General features: G+C 41.4%; 1 protein-coding gene across 2 annotated transcripts in view; it reads right to left on the bottom strand.

Annotated features, from left to right (window-relative positions):
- The window catches only part of LOC117235851 (aryl hydrocarbon receptor protein 1), a 156,090-nt gene that overhangs the window by 12,811 nt on the left and 120,600 nt on the right, over positions 1–22,679 (bottom strand). For both annotated transcript variants that reach the window (XM_033498277.1, XM_033498278.1), the window contains exons 3-4: positions 21,618–21,736; positions 5,153–5,242 (exon numbers count right to left, since the gene is read on the bottom strand). In XM_033498277.1, coding sequence (XP_033354168.1) covers positions 5,153–5,242; positions 21,618–21,736 — 209 coding nt within the window. The remainder of the gene's footprint in view (positions 1–5,152; positions 5,243–21,617; positions 21,737–22,679) is intronic.

The raw sequence follows: 22,679 nt of genomic DNA, 5'->3' as shown, positions 1-22,679 counted from the left end.
GCGGGAGAGAGAGAGAGAGAGAGGCGGGGGGAGGAATAGCCGCGGGTCAGGCTCGAGATCGCATCTTCATTAACGGCTATTAATTGTCAAAATGTGCCACATAATTCAGCGCGTGCGAACGAGCAGCCAACCTTCCCCCCTCGAGGATTCCAGACGAGAGTTTAAACTTAACGCGGTCAATTGATTTCTAATGGGAACCGGCCTTAGGGTAAACCGTTTCAGAGTTTCGTCTTGGTATCTGTGGTCCATGCAAGATAGAGCGCAAATTATTGGGTCACTATAGTCGGGGAGAAAAATAAGTAGACGAGTAGTGGAAACAAGGTGTCGTCAAATACAGTTTGTTCAGGTAAGAACGTAAATACTAATTTTAATTATTTGCTGAAGAGGATAGTATACAAGGAGATACAGTAGACAGAAGTTGAACGTATAGTACTAGTTACAGTTCGATCGAGTGTCACAAAGTAGAGACAAGTTTGTAAAATAAACCACTATTCGTTGATTTATATTTTCCTGAGGTTTGTGGAAGACGAACGTACTACTTGAACGTATCGTGACAGGATAAATCTTCTCAATTACGAAAAAGCTACAGAAGAGACAATTTGTCTTTTCACACGATATCCTGATAGATATCGCTCTACGAAATCTTACGTTAGTCTATCCTCCGCATCATTTGAAAAGTTAATAAATCCAGAGTTAGGAGATCACGGTACTCCATCTCCGTCTGATACGTAGTTGTCGAAAAACGTAAACGATAGAAAACGTGAACAATTTGAATACTAGAAAACTTGGATACGCGAAACACCTGTGAAATATAATCGTCAAAGGACCGCACCGAGTAGATCCTCCGCATCTGCCGCTAGAGGCGCGTTCATTGAAACGCGACGTGGCACGCAAACAGAGTTGCACGGCTCGGTAACGAGAGAAAGAGAGCTGACTCGATGATTTCCCGACTCGATGACCGTGTATCCGACGCGACGTAATCGCAGGGCGTTTCGGATGACGCGATTACACGGGCCTGTAACTCTGCAGAGCCGGGTCGGCCTCTGTTGTTCGCCCACCCTCGAAGCTCGAATCGCTGGAAAAACCGCGTAATGACAGCGTCCGCCCCGCAACAACCTTCCTCGCGGTAATTCACCGGCCAGCAACACTTCGCGTTGCTCTTTAGTTCGATATCTCACGCGAGAAACCGAGGGAAAAAGCGTTGCGCTGGAACCACGGCAGGGGGTGGTCGAGCAAACACAATGGGGGTGGGATTGTTCACAGAGCTGGTACGCGGCTTAATTGGCCTGATAGAACCGATTCTGATCCTCCACGAGCCTTTGCACCGGGCCCCGTGACCAACGTTGGATAAAAGCAATAACTTAAACGAAAGGTCGGAGGGTGAACTTATCGTACTCAAGAACGAACTAAGGAAATCTGCGGTTGGGTAGGTTTAGGGAAGAATATAAAGGGTTGAGATAGGGAATACGTGAAATTGCGATTGTGAGTGTAATAGAATCTCGTTTGAGCCGCTTATTCGCCAAGTCGGTTGACTCTACGAAATAAACGGTAGAGAAGATCGATGAAATTATCTAAGACGTGTGTGGACCAAATGCTTCGCTAGTAAGATTTCGAAAGTTTCTAAAAGCGAAGTTAATTAGTTTGAGTACAAGCGAGAAATATCATATTCTTCTCGGTTATTTTCTCTGTAGCGATTCTTCTCCCTGTCAAACAGGTTTGAGAGTATTTCTGGAGTAAAATTGCCACTCGTTCCGTGAAAATTACGATGCGTATCTCCTCCTATTTATTAGGATTTAAGAGAACACTATTGAATAATGCTTGCGAGTTTTCTAAACGGGTGGTTCTGGAACCTATAAAACGGGAACGGAGTCTGTATTTTGACGTTGTTACAAGACTCAAGTAATTGATAGGTAGGTATAAGTATAGCATTTTTGTTATTTGTTTATAGGTAATTTATTAAGAGGAGGACGAAAGGGGGTAAGAGTTAAACGAAAATTCAGCCTGAAAGAAAATCACTGCGTCGGTTATTAGTCGCGATACACTTCGTTTCTCTTAAATATACCGCAATCGGAGGAAAAATCATCGTTAAACGTGTATCGTGACGTGTGTGTGAACCGTTTGCGTGCCCAGTTACATCTCAATGAATACCGCCGCGAAGTCAAGAGCCGAGGAATTATTCTCGCCGACCCGGTCGCTCCGATTTTTCCTTCTCTTATATAAACAAATTATCCGGTAAATGCGATTAAGCGGCTTAGCATACGTTACAGACGTATCGTTAATCGAAACTCTAAAGTTAAAAACACTCGTGACTCTCGCACATATATTGGCCGAGCCAAACTTTCATGGCTTCCATCGGGTTTGAGTATTCTTGAGAATCTGGTCTTGAGCTCCGAGATACGTATTTGTAATTTCAAAGGCGTCATTGATATTTTTATCGAGATTCCAGACATTCGATTCGAAAAATTAGTCGAGAAATTCATGAAAATACAGCAATCTTAGAAACAAAGAGAGAAACGCCGTCGAGATTTTTATTCAAATCCCAGAAAAATACAATTCCAGGCGTACGATAGATGCGAATCTCTGAGAAGCCACGCTGATCGGTTCCATCAATCGAAGTGCGAAGGAAAATGACGACTACGAACACAATTTTCTAAAATCTTGCATGGAATTTCTCAATTTTTATGCCACGACTCTGTGATAAATAATTTCATGAAAATAAGTCGTTCGTTTTTTAAAACGTTAAACAGCAAAACTTCGTGAAAAATGGGGACAGATCAATCTGACTTTTGACTGGTTCACGCGTAGAACAATCAGAAAAACTCCGAGTTCTCAAGGAGCAATTGAAAATCATCGTAAGAAGGGCGTGCGATGGGAACGAGGAAAAGCGTGCTCGGTTCCGAGCGATCGTCCCTTGAAATTTGTTTACAAGAAACGCGAGATTGTAACGCGTTTTTCCCCCTTTTGTTGGAGACGCGAGATCATCGGATCGGAAAATCATCATCCGTCGTTTCCTGCAATTACGATCCTATGCACAAAAGCGTTCGCGTGCGTTTCAGCTCATACAGTCATCGTGTGTCGGGAAATCATCATCCGTCATTTTTTTTCCTCCGCTTCTCCGCTCTTTTTCTTTCGCTTCTCCTTTATTCCAATCATAATACCTCCTTTTTTACTATCTTCGTTACACTCGCGTGCGTGCTGGATGCCTGCGTGCAGATCGCATTTTCGAACGCGTTCACCGGGGGTTGAACGATATCGCTCTGTTCCGGATAGAGAGGCAAATGGCTTCTTTTCCCTTTAATCCGCTCCTTCTCCTGATTTTGCCGCGCTTATTTACCCTCCGTGCTCGTTATTCTAATTCTGACCACTGTCATGATCGTTCTAACGTGATTCGTCGAGCATCTATCGAATTAGGAGCGATTTTAAAGTAGCTAAGGATCAGTGAAATCATTATGAGACGAATGTAGAGCGTGTAGACTCGAGACGGCTAATGAGGATTGTTATTTATTACGAATTATTATTACCAGAATTATTATTACGAAGGATTGCTATTTGACTGAATTTGTGGGAAATTTAAGCACCGAAGAAACTACAGAATGTACATGACGCGCAAAAGTATTCAAAATACTTGAAGTACCAAGTTGTAACATAGAAGATTTCCCACTTGGTTCTATCAATTTTCTAAATATTTTCTTCTTCGACGAATATTTTTATCTTCATACAACATTTTGCATGCACTTTCAAAATCGTGGCAATCTTCCCTTTCGTATCAACGTATCAATACGTATGAATACGTATCAACATCCTAAATTATAATCATGCTCGTTGAATATGATGGACAACCCCATTTCGGTCGACTATATAATAATAATAAATTTAATATATATGTCGGAGGCAGGTTGCCATTTTGGGGCGTTCGATGAACCTTTACTTACTTTACCGTCGCGAATGTAGTCAATATTTATCAGTACGAATGTGGACACTACAAGAGGCTATGAGTAATGGTAATAGGATGATCGAGATGATGGTGACAACGAATTCAGGTTCGATAACGAATCCACGATCCACGGGAGGTCAAGTATCAACGTACTACTCGATTCGGATCACTCAATCGGCAATTCGTCCAACGACTCTAACACTCTAACTCTAACTCTCTTAATCCAAAAGAGGCTGCCCTTATATACTCCTGTCCCCGCTTCTCGGGTTAATCTCTGTTTTTAAGGACATCCATATAATCATTTCATATCTCTGTCAGGTACATGTCCCTCCCGTGACCGTGGCTACGTCCGATGATCTGCCATGTCACTTCGAGCTCAAACCCATTGTCATAAAGTCAGATTGGAAAATTAAGACTATTTCTTATTTTTATTACTTAAGGGCGGCTATAGTAAAAGTCTGGACTAGTGTATTGGGGTTTTTCCCAACAATCCAGACGGGAAATCCCACTGTCTTTCCATCTCCGACATATATAATAAATTCTATAATAAATTTTATAATAAATATATAAATAATAAATTCCAATACCTATTCGTGCCAATATACAACGAAGATGAATCATTCGACTGAATTGTCTATTACGAGTAATTAAGATGTATACAGCGTGAAGGAATTATTCAACGATGAATTAACGTAACAGGCATTCTAGAATAAATTACACCGTTCCTACATCGCCTTGACTTTTCGATAATTATGTATATCCAATTATATCAAATTATCTGAAAGGATCTCCAATATTCGAAGAAACCTAATCACGAACAGAGCCTGACATAGGTACGTATATACGAGTTATTGGAACGTTAACTAGACTAGATAATCGCGAAGGTCTACTGAAAAATGTACGTCCAAGGTGTACTAGGGGAAAAAGCCGCGTTAGCTCGGACAAGGGGGATGATGATTGCGTAAACGTGACACGTAGAACGAAGTTGACGGACCTGGCGTGACCAGCGAGTGTTGGGTGTGGACATGAGAAGATAAACCAACACCGAGGGTGTAGGTACTGTGCCTGAAATTACATTGCAACCGGACTACTAATAATACGTTAAAAAACTAAAAACTTGCTCGTGATGAATACTTGCTCCTTGGGAAGTTTACCTTCTTTCAAGGGTTGGCTATTTAACTTTGGATAATTAAAGTGGAAAGAAAATGTCGGAAGTACCTGATGGAAGCCAAGGTAACTTTCTATGCTGTGAGTGGCGAAGAACACTTCGCCGTCGCAGGTCAGTATGAGCAGGAACCCGTTCAGCGCCTGTAACAGACGAATTATTTTGCAAATATTACTGCAGGTTCAATAAACATTCCATCGATATTCCCTAGGCTACGTTATTGTCACAATTGTCTCGCGCGATTGAGTTACAGAGAATTATTAGCAAAAAAAAATTTACAAAAGAGCTATCAATTATCGGCGGTAATAAATTTCGTTGTACAATAAAAACAAGGCTGACGATGAAACAAGTTTGTCGAGTCAATTTTACAAGTTACAACGCATATGAAATGTCCGATTTTATCGATTCAGACTACACTGAATTTTAGAAGAATTCTCAGGTTTAAAACGATATACAAAATGTTTTACAAAGTCGCAAATATTTATTGAAAGGAAAGATTCAAAAACTTTCGGACATTACGTACGTTCCAACCTGATAGAAACTACAAGTCGGTTGATTATACTATTCGATATAAAAGCGCAAAAAAATGTCGACACAAGTCTATAACTAACGAGTTGTAATTTATCGATTTACTATCGAACCCGGATATAATATCCCATGATCATCGACGATACGAAATTAAAAAGAAAGAAAAAAGAAAAAAAGGGAACGAATAGAGCAGAAAAATTCTCTGTAGCGATAATTCACTTCTAGAAAAGGAGTTGCACAACGAGTGCTCGTTTCCTTTCCGAAAACGGGGAATTGCTGGCCGGGGCGAAAACGTTCCGGAAAGTTTCCCCATTTATCGACGTGGCCGATGGTGTGGTGGCTTTCGAATACCAAAACGAGCTAGAAACTCGAACGGCCGTATCGAAGCCCGAAATATCCGTCCTAGTTTAAACGGTCGGAGGCTAGAAACGAGTGCGGGGGAATCGGTCGTTTAAAGTACTTGTCTGCTAGCCCGTTTCCCGAGCTAAATGTGTATTGTTTTGTTTTATTTCGACCCGTTGCCGTAGGTGCCCGTGCCAGGTACTACGTCCGACTGGTTTTATTGGTCGGAAATATGAAGAGAACTCTGATACTTAGACCTCCTCGCGTTAATTTATAAAAGATTTTTCTTTCGCTTTAGCTTCGAGGTATTTTTTATTTCACGGAATAGACGATCCTTTTATAGGTAGATAGGTAGAAACAAACGAGCTCTATCGTATTTTTCTGGGCTAGGAAATTTTTAGACTTTTGGCGTTTGGCAGTTGGAAGATATTGAGGGAAAGGTTACTCGGATGGAATTTAATATTTAAAATGTATCATTGGAAATTGGAAGGTTTTCGAATGGAACGCTTGCAAATTGAGTGTTCGACTTGAATGCTTCGGAACTTGCTCTGTTTTGCTACGCTTTATGACATTTATGCAGTTCACGCGAGCAAATAAAACGCATTATCGAATCGTACAGCGTTCTGAACATTTGTCGATATTCCAGTCGCATCGATTGCACGGCATATTGCGGAAAAATTTCACGAAGAAGTAGGAATTACAGAGATAAAATTACTGCGTCTGTAAACTTGATCACCGATGAATGATTTGACATCAGCTTCAGTGGCTGACTCGGGATTTATTGTAATAGAACTACTTGCTTAGATAGCTTTACTTCAAAGTAGCTACTTTAATTTAGCTGATTCTTATTTACTACGACTTAAACTCTAAGCCTAAACAAAATTTAACATTCACTGCGAGATCCAACAATTTAACAGTGAAGATAGTCCGTGGGATCGCGTATGACGTCTAACAGACAGCCTGTGTACCAGTTTGCTGTAGCAGAAAGCGAACGCTTCGAAATTGAATACTTGCGAGTTAATCCGAATTCAGTGTCAGAGAATCGGAAGGTAGCAAATTGAAATACTCCAAGTATCGAGAAATTCGCCAAGGTTCACCGACAGGGTAGGGACACCATAACCGATAATGTCGGGGGATGGCTATCGAAGCGATCGCATGCGCGACGGATGCTGCGATTTGATTGGTTGATCCAGAGGGTGGGTTTCTCTCTGGCCGCTCGCGTCAATACGGATCCGCGCGGAGGGCGAGTTTCCCCGAGCTTCAATCAACCCCCTGTACCACGAATATAAGCTGTAATAGGATTTTCTCGCTGCCTGCCTACGCTTCTTCCCTTCGAAATGGCCGACATGGCCATTTCTGTAAACCGTGCCATCCCCCGTGGGATTCCGTCTAATCGGCGCGATTGCATCCTCCTCAAAACCCATTCAACGATAAGAAAAACGCTAATAACATAAAAATTAATGAAAATTCGGTCAATCCAACTTATCAAACCAATATTTAAAGTCCAATCTTTCAGCCAATTGAAGACTCTGATAAACTAAACATTAATAAAAGGTCAAACGATCCACGAATGAGATCAAATAAGAATTCATAAAAATAATATTCAATTATTAATCAAATAATATTAATACTCAAAGTCCAATCTGTCGAGCAACAGAAGATCTTGACGAAACGAAGATTAGAAATTTCCTCGTTATCACTCAACGCACGTTTATGCGACTTTTATATTTTTACCAGAGAAACGAAATCTATCGAGATACCTTTCATTCGCTAAATATCGTAAAGAATCTTTTTTATATATTTCTGTATATATATTAATTTTGTATATTTCTTTAAGTATTCCAAAAATGCTTAAACTTTGCTTATTCGCGCATTACCAATTCAAGAAAATATAAAAAAAAAAGAAAGAAAAAGGAAGAATAAAAGGAGGAGGAAGGCAAAGGAGAACAGTATTTCTCGTATCGTTTACACGAGGCTGAGTTCACGGTTGACACGATCCAGGAAGAGCAGCGAAGGGTGAAAACGAGAGAGGACAAGGGGCCAGAAAAGAAAATCGATGGATTTTTATTTCTCGCGTGTGTTGGCCGGCAGCGAATCAGTCGCGTGCCGAGTGTGCGAGTACTCGCGTGTTCCGTCCAAGCGTGAACTTCTAATACCCCTTCATCCTCACCTTGACTCTGGTGTATTAGCGGGTCGCCAATAATACTTCACGCACGAAATCTTTCCATTTTCTTCGCTCATGCAACTAGAAGTCACGGGCACGGACACGGGCCGTAGCACGATCGTTCGGTATGCAGAGCCTACGAATAACCTGAATCGGAATTACATCTCCTTCGATACTCTCTCCGTCCTCTCTCTTTCTCTCTTTCTTCCTAATAATCATTTCTCCTTTAATTTGCTTTCCATTCGTGCACGTTGTTAACACCTTAAACCGTATGAGTAATTGTCGGTGAATCTGTAGATTATCGTTTATAGAAAATTTATTGGAATTTCTGTTTATTATAAACGTAGAAGGGATGTTACTTAGTTGGTTACTTAGTTCCACTTAGTTGGAATTTGAATGATTTTTCGTAAGCTTGGATGCATCGGACGGAAGACTTTCGAATGAAAAACTCTGAAAATGATAAGCGCTTGAAGCGAAAGCTTTCGAATTTTTGCGAAACTGCAATCTTTGAAATTGAAAACGTTCGAGTTGCAAGTACTGTTATCGAATAACAGCATGCTATACAGTACGGGAGATTACTCAGTTTACGAATATTGCTTTACTATTATTTTTTTACGCACGAGGTCATTAACAATTAATTAAGAAAGCGGTGTGAAAGTGCCGTATTATTAAAAAAGAAAAAGGGGGAAAGATTCAACGAAGGAAAAAATGTGGATAAAACGTTAACGCTGCAAGGATATCGCGTTTCTTTTGATCGCCACTTCGCAGAGCTCTCGCGGATTGATAGCGCGCAACTCGCGTGCCACTTCACAGTCAGAATTTATAGTTCCTTTATTATTTCGACTAAGCTGCTCTTAAGTTTCCGCACACGTAACTCGCTTCCAATTTTTCGAGCCACGATCTAATCGGCCAAGTATATCTGCTCCTTAGCATATTTCCTTCCTATCGCATACAATTTACCTTGTTTTTACCCGGCGTTTGTTTTTCCCTTGCTCGAAAACGCTGCGAATTTCAAGCATTCAATTGATGAAATTTCAGTCCGACACGACGAAAGCTTTTAACATCAAAGCTTCGACTTCTCGAAGATTTCAATTCGAAAGTTCTCGATCTCGAGCGCTTTAAATTTCAATGCTTTCGACCTGGAAAAATTTCAATTCGAGAGTTCTCGAATTCGAAAGCATCTAATTTAAAAACTTTCGATTCTAAAATACAGAATTCGCAAATGTCCCCTTTGCTTCATTCGAATCTAAAAAAAAAATCATTTCTATTCAAATGAACATCGGTCGTCCGCTTGTATCTACATGAAAATAAAAAATCAATCTGAGATCTAAGCTTTAGGACTCAACTTTACGAAAACGTAAAGCTCGATGGTTGGTTTTGCCATATCTGCTGAACATTAAACGGCAATTTGTATTTCTTCTAGTTTCTGTGTGATCGCAGGTGTAACAGATACTTATCGGAAGACAACGTTCACCGTAATAAATTACATACCGAGATAAAAGATTCTACTATTAATTCTACGTGATTTCCTCTTAATTCATGTAAAGCCTAATGAATTTTTGTATGTAAATCAGATAATAGACACACGTTTTTTGCATCGCGGAATTTCATTAATACAAACAAAAGGAAATCTTTATTCGGGGGAGGGGATCCGTTTAGAGCTACTAAATGCAATTACGTTGCGATTTAATTAACACATGATTCATTACGAGTCGGCAATTAACTCGCACTTCATATGGCACAGTACATAAATCAACTAAGTAAATATATGTTCTGCGATATCGATTACACTCCCTGTTGTCTGTTTTGTATAATAATATATCTATTACTTGCGATGCATTGGATAGCGAACAATAACGTTTTCCCTTTCGCAATGTATATTTATCAGGAAAATTATCGCGCCGGTGAAAACCTGTTCTTAGTTTCTGCAGGGATTAATAAATTCCTTCACAAGCGAGAAACTTGGTAGAATAGGTTTCAATATGGAATTTTTTCGCATTCTAGGCTCGCAAAATTGAAAGCTTCCGACTCGGATAGTTTTGAATCGAACGACCCCAACTTGAAAGCGCTCAATTTAAGTGCGTATCAATTTGAAAGCATTCGACTTGGGAGCGTGCAATTTCTAAACTTCTCGCTTGTAGCGTTCAATTTAAAGACTTTTAATTTGGAGGAGTGCTATCTGACATTTTTCGACCTGAGGATACTCAATTTGGAAGCTTTCGACTTGACAGCGGCCAATATCTAAAAGCATTCAATTTTCACTAAATAATTATGAACGGTATCGTATATATTACATGGGGCACAATCGGTAGTTATCTTCTGCCTGTATTTTAAAACCCTATTTACTGTTCTGGAATAAAGTCACTCCGGATCACAGTTCATTCTGCCTCGCAGCCAGACGCGAATGAAAACTAGTCCTCAGTAACGCAAACTGATTTTACGACAGGAGTTAGTCAAGACTTTATTTAGCTCATTAACGCACAGGCAATTAAGCATCCTATTGAACGGTAATGTTTTTCGTAAGGGACGACTTAATTAACGAAATAGGGGAAGTAATCGCGAGAGCCGCCGGTAGAACACGTGGAAAACGATAAATTCATAAAATTATTGCCAGGTCGCGTTCGTGCTCCGTGACGAAGGAATGGTCGTTATCGGCGACGTACGCACGAACGACAAAGCTACAGTTGCTAAAGCTGTCGAGGTTGACGGGCCACGCGAAACGAGATCGGACAGATTCTTCCGCTCTGACGAATTACGTCCCGAAAGGTACTCTGAATATCGGTCTAGATAATTGCGATTAAACGTTCACGTGTTTCTCGAGTGAAATTTCTTTGCCTCGCATATGCTTTATTTCGAACGTGGTTAGTTCGAAGGTGTTCGAGTCGCAGGTGTGAGGATTTCACTTTCGCGATGCCATAGTTGTTAATTAAACAATTAAAAATGAATTTAAAAAGCCTCGTTTAAATTGCATCTTTTGGGGTTCGAGGCACATAAATTCAGAAGCTTTCACATTCTATTCCTAAATGAGAATTCCCATTTGTAAATATTCGACGTAACATTTTAACATTACAAACGTCCAAAATATTCAACTTTTTACTCCAACGCTGTCGAATAGAAGCAAATTTCAAGCAAATATCTATCGATGAGATTTGAACACAAAATTCCAAGAAATCGAGATCGGTGTTAAATCGATGATCTCGTGGCGCCATCAATCATCTCGTCCAAAATCAACGACAGAGGAAAAAATGTCCCGGGTTAAATACATGAATGATAAGACGCAAGAAATAATAATATGAACGATAATGGTTTGCTCGATGGGTTTCATGCTCGAGCGTGATTAATTATGGACACCGGAAGGGTAGCTTGAGCCACGTTCGCGAAACTAATACTCGCGAGGCAACGGGACCTTTTTCGTCGAAAAAAAAAATCAAGACGGCATTTTTTTCGCGTCTGAACTAAGCAAGATGGCTAGACAGCATGCTTTCGGGAAACGTCCGCCGACGAAAGTCGCTCGACCACGTTTTATGCCCGCGAATGATTAATCGTATCTGCATCTATCCGCAGCGAGGACACTTGTTTCTGCGGCAAGCATCGAAATTTCATTTGTTTCGGCGATTAAGACTTCTAGTGAGTCAGACGGAATGAGAAAAGAATGAAAGGACACAAAGTTAAGAGGATGAAGGAAACACCTGCGTCCTCTAGCGCGATTCAACTAATAACGTTAACGAAATTCTACAAGTTACAAGCCGATAAACTCAATCGCATAATAGTGGCAGGTTTAATGATATCGAAGAAATAAAGTTCTGTGAGTAAATTCTACAAATTACAAGCCAACTGATTATTCTACTTAATAATAGAACCACCTACGACTGAAATATAAAGATTGTACATGTATTGTCCATATATTTAAAAAAGATCATTTCAAGTATGTAATGACGATTTCTAGTAAATCTACATAATCTGCGTACGAAATATGTACATCTATAATGTTCTATGAAAAACTGCTGATCGATCGTTTCAATTACATTGACAGTTCCAGTACTAACGAGATCGTAAAGAAATGATAAAACTGTGAAAGAAACGCCAATAACCGCCAACTTGTAACTTGTCGATTAATTAGTACCATTAGTCGACCAATTACAGCGAAAGATAATAATCCCGATGACAGGTGAGGGAATTAAGATGCCACAGCAGAAAACGAGAGACAGGAAGAGGAATAAAATAGAATAAACTCGTGAAGGGTCATCGAACGAACGATTCGGATGGAATATCGAATCTGGTCGATGAGGAGGATCCATGGCCGGTGTCTCGTCGGAGTCTCGTCGGTGTCGACGCCAGGGTAAGAGCAAATGCTGGCGATACGTAAGGCGCAAAAGGGGGTGGTATCTAAGGGAGGAAAGGAGCACGCGATCAATACGGGAAGGACTAGCGGTGCCAGACCAAGGCGAGCCCCGTCGACCACCAACCTAACCTCATATCATCCCATCCCATGCACCCACCTAACCTACACTTACCTTTGACTCAGCCCGTGTCTCACTGACTCACTACACTTTGCCGATCGCCCCGTTTTCCCTTGCGCCCGGCTTCCGGTTATCAGTCTAAACCGCCGTTACGCTATGAAGGAACGCAATCACGGGCCAGAAATTGCTGTTTCGATGCCACCCTTCCCTCTAAAGGGGTTCAAATGTTTCTTTCAAAACAATCCCACGTTTGTCGTTTCGATAGTACAACTAGCATTCGGAATTATTTATTCGATTATAGGAGAAATGGTTTATGGGCTTGTCTCGAAGGGACGTTGTGACAGGTATACAGAGTGATTCTGTAATAATAACATGTCCATTTTGTTCGATATTCTGTCTTGGATATTGGCTTTAAAAATGGGTTTAGTTTATGGAAAGGATCGCGTTCGTGTTCACCGTCGCTGTCGATTATTTATTAACCGGTGGCTGCTAACATTTTTGTAGAAATATGTAGGAACTATTTAATCATCGTACGTATCTAAAATCTTGCGGGATTGAATTTTTTAAGGACTGTGTAATTTTGCTCTTCTGGTTTCATGAAGAAGGCACGACGTACTAAAACTTAATATCGACTTATTCGACGCGTTATTATTCTGCCGAAATATATAAACAATTTTATTTTTCAGATAAACTTTATGGTCATACACGGATAAAAATCCCTCTCATTCGGTACTTCGGTTTACCGCTATAAAATGAAACATTCGGCGCTCGTAATAACGATGATCAAGTTCCCCGTTAGATGAGGTAACTAAATGAGTTAAAACGGAATGCCTATAAATTCTGTATACAAGGTGATCAAAGAATATTCACCCATTTCAAGGTTCAAACTGTTTATAATATTCACTGGTTAAAACAACTTTTCTATCCAACTTTCATTTTCCTAATTGTATTGGCAAAAAGAACATTCATAAGATATCGCGGAAAAACGATAAAAATGAATAATAATAACACGATTGGAAGGATTTTAACGCTACTTTTGATGCACCCTGTACGACAAAAAAAAGCAACCATAGCAACTGGACGATATAAAACAAAAATAATCTGGCTACTTGGAATACCTTCACCTCGTAAACTTCGTTTGCAACATATTTGCCATACCATTCACTATATACAACGCCATTCACAGTGCACACACGGTCATTAACGAGGCAGCATCCGGCGGCTTCACGACAGCCTGGAACGCGGCCGATACGAAAATAAAAGTTCATTTAATCGTCGACAGGCTGCCACTTCCTTGGTCGTGGACGACGCACGCTCGCCTTTTTCTTCGCCGAGCTTCGACACCTGCCCCTGTCGAATCACTCGGCTCCTCTTCGCGCGACGGTTTTCGATCGCAAGTGCAGATTACTCGCCTATCTTGTTTGATTAATCTCGATACCGGCTCTCCGGATGGAATAATGAAACGCGTGCGACTTTGAACAATTTCGAGCGACTCGTCGCTTCCTTTCAAACTTCCTATTAGAGCCGCTCTACCTTTGCTTTTTATCCAGAAATCGCGTCGATTATACAACGGTGTATTTTCGAAATGTTTTTTCCCGTGGAAAACAGTTTCCATGGTTTTTGCAGCAAACAGCGATCGGTGCTTAATAGCACGTAAATACAGTCTTCCTAACTACAGCTATCAATACATATTTTGTTTAATGATGTATATCATATATAATGATTAAGTAGTCCGAAAGAATGCATTGTCCAAGGTAATGGCAAAAATGTCTATATAACGTAGTGTCCTATACTACTGTGACATTAGAACTGCTAGAGCATTCTTTCTCCTGTTAAGTATACTTCTGATATTTAGCGTACTTCTAATGGCAATTGTAGACAGTGTAAACGATCAGGCTCATCGTCATCGTGTTTTATTACGATTGTAGAGACCGAATCTAACACGTTCATTTCACTTCTAGCGTATATTGACTTCTAATGCGCTATACATACCATTCTCTAAATTAAAAAAATAATAACAAAAAATAAGAGGCAATTGTTCAAACACTTGTGAATCGAAACGACGAGTGAACGAGTTGAATATAGCTAAAAGACTGCCAATTTTTAAAAATTGATAAGAATGATAAACACGTATAGTAAACAAATAAGAGAGCGAATATTTCGCTGTTCGTTCGATAGTCAAATAAATCTGCAATGTAAGTGTGCTCCGTGCGAGCTCACCGTCGACTTGAGCAGCAGATCCAAGCTCTTACTTGTTGCTGATGCTTGCATGTCTGCCCCTTTTGCCTCCTGGCTGATTGCTCAACTTCGTCCTGCCTGTTTTCCTGTCGTTCGTCTCGATCGTCCACGAATTCTGTAAAAATCATCCTCGACAACCGATGATCCCGAGCCTCACGAAAATCGAAGACGAATACATAATTCGCTAGCGGCTCTCTTTTCGCGTATTAACATTACTCGATACCTAGGTCAGACGAATTCGTGGCGCCAGCCCGTATGTGTGCTTCATTTATTTAGTTAGACCAGCTGCAACCTATCTCTTACATAAAGCAACACTAAGCACATTTCTTACGTAACGCGTTAACGATAAAACCGAGTTACTCCTATTTTCGCTGAATAAAAATATAAAATTTAGTTCCCCAATGACCTCGACTTAACCCAAGAGAAAACTCCACCTGTGGCAAATTTCGCTTATGAAATATACTGCTTTTGCATCTTTCATATCGTATAACGAACTGAATCAGATTTCGCTGCCAGGCTCTAATTTTTCCATAGTTTTCCGAAATTGAATACCATATCGCTTTTCCTTCAAAGCCTTTAACAATCATGAAATTATCACAGTAACGACAGTTGTACAATTCCTGCTACATCTTATAACACGTTGGATTTCTCAATTAGAATCTAACTTTCGCACAGTATTCTCAGATTACTCATCTTTCCTCTGAAGTCCTTTGGTAATAAAATTATCGGAATGACAATTGTTGTACGATGAATGTTGTGCAATGTACCTTTATAAATTGTCACACGTTGTGCATCTTACGACACGAAACCGACCTCAACGCGTTTCTCTACCGGACTCTACTTTGCCCAAAATTGTCTCAAACCAAGTACCATATCGTTCTTCTTCGAGGATCGCAATCGTGAAATTATCATCGCAACGACTGTTGTACAATAAACTGTACGATGTACTTTCATCAATTTGTGTAGGTTACATCTTATAAGACGTTGAGACGAAATGGTTTGCGATTCTCCACGCCTGGCTCGACCTATCATCATCAGCCTCGTCGTTCACCAGAATCCTCCTCCATCGAACTTTTCCCAAAAGCGATCGATCGTTTCGGTACGATCGTCGATCGTTCGCACGGTGCTCGCTCGTTAAGAATTCATCGAGGTGAATCGGCGAACCTGTGCATTAGCCGATGAAACGCGCTTCGAAATTCACGGAGGTCCGGGAGCGGTTTTGTTGCGCGGCGGAATCGGGGGAAGGCGATTTTTAGCCAAGGCTTCGGTACAAATCACGCCTCTCGGTGACGTATCGCCGCGAAAGCAGCCATTTTGCTCTCATATTTTTTATTTAATAGCCAGCAGGCTATCGTGTATCGCATTAATACGCCAGCCACACCGCAGTAGCGGTAAAAGAGGGTCGTGGTCAGGAACAACCCCCGCCACCGGTAACCCGTAATCATAACCAAGCTATTTTTCTTCCTGCTGCCTCTCTCAAGCTTTGCCCGGTAGACTACAACGAGTATAGACGCCACTGGCTTTCAAGCCAACTTCCAATTGCCGCCTACATCTCGCCCATCTTTCCAATCATCGTGTTTCATTCAGCTTTTCCCCTGACGTTTCATCTTTGCCAACAACACGTCTTCGCGTACGATCGTTTGGTGTATTCACAAGCTGACTAAGTTCGGTGGTATATTCATCAAGAGCACATTTTAACGGAAAACTGTTACGTATGAAAGTTAAAATGTTGGAAATATTCACTTTGGAAACGGATTGAAAGCATTCGAGTGAAACACTTTCAAATACAGAGCGTCTAATTCGGTAAAAATTTAGTTGTAAGCATTGGAATCGTCAGCTTGCAAATTGGAAATATTTAGAAGCGTAAATAATTGCAAGCGAAGAAAGCATCGCAATTGGTAGCGTTCAATACGCTACGGTTCTCGTTAAGATCGTCCATATGGAAAGACACGCACGAGGAATATTCTATCGCGAAGCATTTTATCCGAAAGCTGTCGAATCGAATTCTCTTAAGATGTAAGCCGCGTTCAATCGTATTCGACGGCATTTTAATTAGAAACGTAGGAACTGAAATTCTCAAGTCGGCAGTCTGCCATGTGAAAGTATCTCGGTCGAAGGTTTCGGATCGGACGATTGAAAAAAATAATTTTATTAAGGTGTAACAACTACTTGAAACAAGTACAGAACATCTACTCTATAATCTTCCTCTTCATGCCAGCGAATTACCAGGCAGCATAAATAACAAAGACCACACATCCCTTGAAAATAAAAATCCAAATAAATTCCAAACGAATATGGAATACGGTACGAATAGCTATCGGCGAGAATCCATAAATTTCCGATAAAGTCGTTCCAACTTCTTACTTCGGCGTCCCTCTTCACAAATCTTCAAAATCCCTTTGAACAATGTTACGAAGGGAAACGGTATGCAACTTGTTCCAAAGTAGACTCATCGATGACATAAATCAAACAAACCGATGTACCGATTCAACGAAGAAAGGACAAAAAATGGCAGGAAAGAAGAAAAGTAAGGGTGAATGCTGTTTTATTTTTCCAGGGCGCATCGTTCACCGTGGCCACGGTGTCAAGAAAAGTATGTTGGAGTTCTGCTAAAGGAAAGCAAGAGAGCCAAGAGAGAGAGAGAGAGAGAGAGAGGCGCGCACTCTCGACGGGGGGTGGGTATCGTGCGCTTTGCTCGGGGTGATAATTTGCAAGAGATGGCAGAAATGGATTGGCAAAGTATGTTCTTCTCGCCGATTGAAAAATCCCCTTCGCGGGGCAACCGTGAACGCGTACGCGTGTTTTATTAGTTTATCCCGGCGATTTCAACCCGCTCCGGGACCAGTCTGATTAATGTTGATACGGTGCCCATATTCGACCCCGTAAGATCTCAGGCACTTGGCTCTGTCGATCGTCATTGTTAACGAGCCAGGATAAACGAAAAATTTGACAGAGTCGACGTTGATTTAGGATTAGAGAATACATTCGAGTTCGCTGAAACGAGATTGAGTAGGTGAAATTGAGTAATTTTAGAATTTCGTTTCAGGAAGCGTTACGGGCTTTGAAGATTCTATTTTTACAACTTCCAATTTCGTCTGCGTTAATTTCAGATTGGTAATGAGAATATAAAAGCCTTCGACGACTGGAATTTCTAACTGCAAAGAGTCTTTAAGTCTTTCCGAAATCATAGATCGTAGACACAGAGTTGCAAAACTTGGCTCGAGAAATGTGTAACAATTCGACGAAAGAAGATAAACGAACAAGAACTTGCAATTGATATGTAGTTAACATCGACTCGAAGTTGATCATTGAAAAACGCAACATGGGACGAACAGAGAGAATAAACGAGCGACTGAATGCTATCGACATCCGCTCAAGATCTGCAAGTAGGCGACATGTCGTCGTATAAAGAGGCTTGCACGAGCTTTAAGGAACCTTAAAGCTCTCTAAAATTAAATTACACGGGACAAATTTCTAAAATTCGAGCTTTAGCACGGCAATCTTCGAAATTTCGGAATACTAGACTTCCAATTTCGATAGCATAAATCGGCTGAAAAAATGCAACGGAGGATTATTACGGTGATTAAACGGTCGCGTGACCCATTAAGCGCGACTATTAATAAGTAATTGTTCATCGAGATCGGCCATAAAGATATCGGGGCCGGGCTCGTTACATACTTAACTCGTTTAATTCGTGAAAAAAGAAAAAACAACGAACAGGGGAAAGAAGAATTCGCGGAGAGGCGTACGAAGCCGAGCCGACGGATTTACGGGTTGCCCCGTCGCGGCAGAAATTCTCATTGCCGGTTAAAACGCGGCCGAAAGTGTTGGAAAACGCGCACTAACTGTCTCGCGCTAGGAAACCTTCGCCGCGAGTAATGCATCCGCGGGCCGTTGAGAAAATCGTAAGTATCCACCGGGAAAGTATCTCTTTGCACGCTATCTCCGCGAGCCGCCGCGATCGCTATCTGTGAAATTGCCTTAAATATTCCAAGGGACTCGGTTTTGCTCGCGTAAATTATGCAACGATACTCTTTCTATCGTTCCGGCTACGCAACCTCCTCGTTTCAATCGTCTCGAGTAACTATTACGAGCAATTTACGGTTTAACGGAATAAAACGAAGATGCCATCATTTTCCTATTCTCGTTCTTTCTCCAGTAGATTCGGCGATATTGACGCACGCGGTGCGTCCACGCAATTTATCTATTTCCGAGATTGAATCGATCGACTCCACCTTTTACGTATTTCTCGATTTCGTCGTTCAGATGTACGTTTAGCGTCGAAATTCTCAAACAAAGAAATTACTTACAAGCTTGTTTATCGCACCAAATAAACAATCGCGAATTCCGAAGAAACTCTTAATCAGTTTAGCTGTCGCGACCTCTTTGAAAACTTTGAAAAGTGTGCACGTCGTCAAATGCAGGGTACACGTGGCTGTTGTAACGTAGAGTTAAATTGTAATGAAACAACTATTTTGTTTTTCTATTTTATTACCGACGGGACTCGTCGTGACACGAAATATTGTCATTTCTTCGTGACGAGTATACTCGTCGAAAAAAGCCAACTGGTTAAAAAATTCTAATATCCGATAACGCTTTACTCTTTGTTCTTTCATTTATCGACTTAATCGCTATAACATTTTCTCAAGGCTGCTCCAATGGCGGTGATAGACGCAACAGTTGCATATCTATGTACGAGTATGTTTTCCAGAAAATGACTTCCACATCGACTGCTACTACTTAATGATTACGTAGACTCAGATAATTCCACGAGTATGGAATTCGAACACGGATGAAGCGAGAAATCTTTGGATCCTACGGTCGCGCGGTCCTCCTCTAAACACTATAATTGGTAGTAAGGAGGAGTATAAAAATTCGATCGTTCAGCCGTAATTTCGTGAGTGTCCGGTGGTGGCGGTCGGCTTGTCATAAACCGGATTTACTGTCGGGCTTCGTGAACTTTATGAGGATCGGCAAAACGGTGTATAACGTGGGTATAGAAGAGGAGGAGGCAGAAGCGACCAATGGCGAAGGGGGAGAAGAAAGGCGTAGGAGGCCGAGGGAAGTCCTCGGAAGGACAGGTTCAAGGAACTCCACGAATTAGAGAAAATACGAGGCCTGGCTCAACGGTTAATTTCTGCTACCTCGTGGAATTATTGAAAGTGTTTCATGGATGAAACTTTTATCCGATTCTCGTGTTGTACACGGGGATACGATGCTCTTTTGAAGCAGAAGCTACTTTGGCAAACCGATCGCTGTTATTAGACCGGATTCTTCGTTTCTTTTCTTCTTTTCTTAATGTCTTGCGTCTGGAAGCTACGTTTCTAGTTAATTAAAGAGGCGATGTTGAGTCCATGTTGCGAGCTTCGGTTTGCCATCTTCCTTTTGCCGAGGATTGCTGTTTGAATTTAGATGGGAAGGATCGCATTACGTGGTTGTTTCGTGCTGCTTGAATTTAGATGGAAATTGCGAGATAGTGCGAGGAGTAGCCAAATATTGAAACAATTAATATCCTAACATCAATAACATTTACCGTGTTACGAGACAAATCGCAGAAAAAATCCAATCTAGTCCAAACACCATTCTATTAATTCATCGTCTTTTCACGTAACAACAGTTCATCTTTCTTTCCCTTTGTTAAACACTATAATGTCATTCCCGGTAGATTAATCTCTTCGACCCTGTTAATCTATCATTTTAATCTACACCAAAAGTCTCAACTTCACAAATGATTCTCTCTTTCTTTCATCGCAACAGAAAAAAGAGAAACACGAGACACAAAGAACAAAAATCATTAAAAATTGTAAAAACACCCCATTGTTATGTTTCTAAAGGTCGCGAGGACGCGTGGAAAAATGACGGCAGCTAGCGTTTCAAGCTGTCAGAATGTCCCGTCCGGGGATCAGCTCGCGGCACGAGCTACGTAACGCAATTAACCAGCGAGCAATTAATAACCGGCCGTTATAGATGCTGGCAGGAATCGTTCGATCGCATGGAATCGCGGGTACCGCTTCGTACGTGCGAGCAATATCGTTTCTATCCCCACCGTCTGTATTCCACTGTTCCCCACCAGTATCTTTGGTATCGTATCCCCCACTTAGGTACCTCACCCTCGCTCTGTTTCTCCCGTGTGTGCAGCTAAAACGCAGGAAAGGGAACGTAATAGCCTCGCATGATACACCGCCATTAATCCGTGTATATACCCTTCCATACTTTGGAGGAATAGACACCTCGTACGCCTCGGTTTCATAGCCGGTTCATCAGCCGGATATCTCTCCCCCCCGCTTGCTCTCCTTCGCCTCTTCCTGTCTTTTCCTCTCACTCGCGATGATTTAATTTCGCCCCGTTCCCTCCATCCGAGGCCGTCCTCCCGCCTCTTTCTCTGCAGCCTCTCGCTGTGAGCAACCGAATCGCAGCGATCGGGTGACTGTTGGGTTTTTAGCGGATTTCGTGGCTAATTTTAAGGGTTGTTTTCGCAATTACGAGAAGACGGAGGAAGTGAAACGGCAGTAGTTTGAGACGGATCGTGTCCATTGTAACTATGTTTGCGGTTTCACCGAAGAAAAGCCAATCTATCGAGAGTAATCGGGAAACTCGTCTATCTCGAGGACTCGAAGACTGTTTCTGTTTGTCTCTCAAATTGTTAGAGCGTAGTTTCTATCGTTGAAGGATTCGTCGTATACGAGGAGCTCTAGTACAGTATCTTTGCAAATGATAAGATATATTAAGGCTATGCGAGTTGTTTTTATCGAGTCGACTTCGAAGCCGGTGTCTTAGAAAACTCACCTGCAGGAACATTTCGCCATCGAGATGATGATGGTCGTAGGCAGCGAACGCCGCCAATTCCCTCGCCCGGTAATGCGAATCGTGGTGCGAATTTTCTTCCTTGTCTTTGTGCATCACCACTGCAACAGAGAACAGTTTAGCGCTTTGTTAACTCGTTTTAATCGAAACTTTCACCTGTAACGCTCTAAAAATGATCTGTGACATTATGCATACCTTAACCTTATGGTATTCATGTTAATCAAACGTTATACGATACGCATACATGTCGTGCGACATTTCATCTCTAGCATTAAACTTAATATCCGGGCAACAAGAGAAATTCGCAGAGTAAAAAATCGTAAAAATTCGGCGGCTTCGACAGAATATTATTTAACGCAAGGATCTGGTTCTCGTACATTTTGCAATTATAGCGTGCATGTTAAGCAAAGGGGTACGGCAGGTGTAACGGGCAACAGATCGACGGCTTATTATAGGGCTTAAAAGGAAGTGTCGCTCACATCCTGTCACGTATTGCCGGATCTTCTCCGCGACCGTTCTCCATTAATCTCCTTCCGTCGTTTGATACTTTCGCCGTTCGGATGACTCGTTCCCCTTCTCTCTTCTCCTCTTTTTTTTTCTCGCGGAAGGATTCGATTCGAAGATGGGGATTACACAGGCCAACGATAACAACGACACCTCAACGGTGGAAACCGTCCGTTTCTCTCAAGCGGAAGGATTCGATTTGAGAAGATAAAGAAGGCTTTCGGGTTGTTCGATCGCCATGTCCACTCTTCCTCCTCTTCTCTTTCTCGACTGACTTTCGCACGATAAGAACGAAGATAAAGAGTACATGATGAGATAAAATGCAATCGCTCGAAATAAAGATGAAATAAACTGACGTTTAGCATGATTATAGGTTCGGCAATGTCGACGATGAGTCAGAACAAGACTAGTAATACGCTGTGACAATTACATTACTATGATAGAGGAGATTATACGGTGCGGATAGAAGGTAAGTTGTGGACGAAAAACATTCTAATTTTAGAAAATACAATTGTATTTTACAAGAGTAACGGATAATTG

This window comes from Bombus vosnesenskii, unplaced genomic scaffold (genome assembly GCF_011952255.1).
Source record: "Bombus vosnesenskii isolate JDL3184/JDL3185 unplaced genomic scaffold, Bvos_JDL3184-5_v1.1 scf7180000013328, whole genome shotgun sequence".
Taxonomy (NCBI): Eukaryota; Metazoa; Arthropoda; class Insecta; order Hymenoptera; family Apidae; genus Bombus; species Bombus vosnesenskii.
The sequence above is the reverse complement of the archived record's forward strand: the minus strand, read 5'-3'. Positions and strand labels throughout refer to the sequence as shown.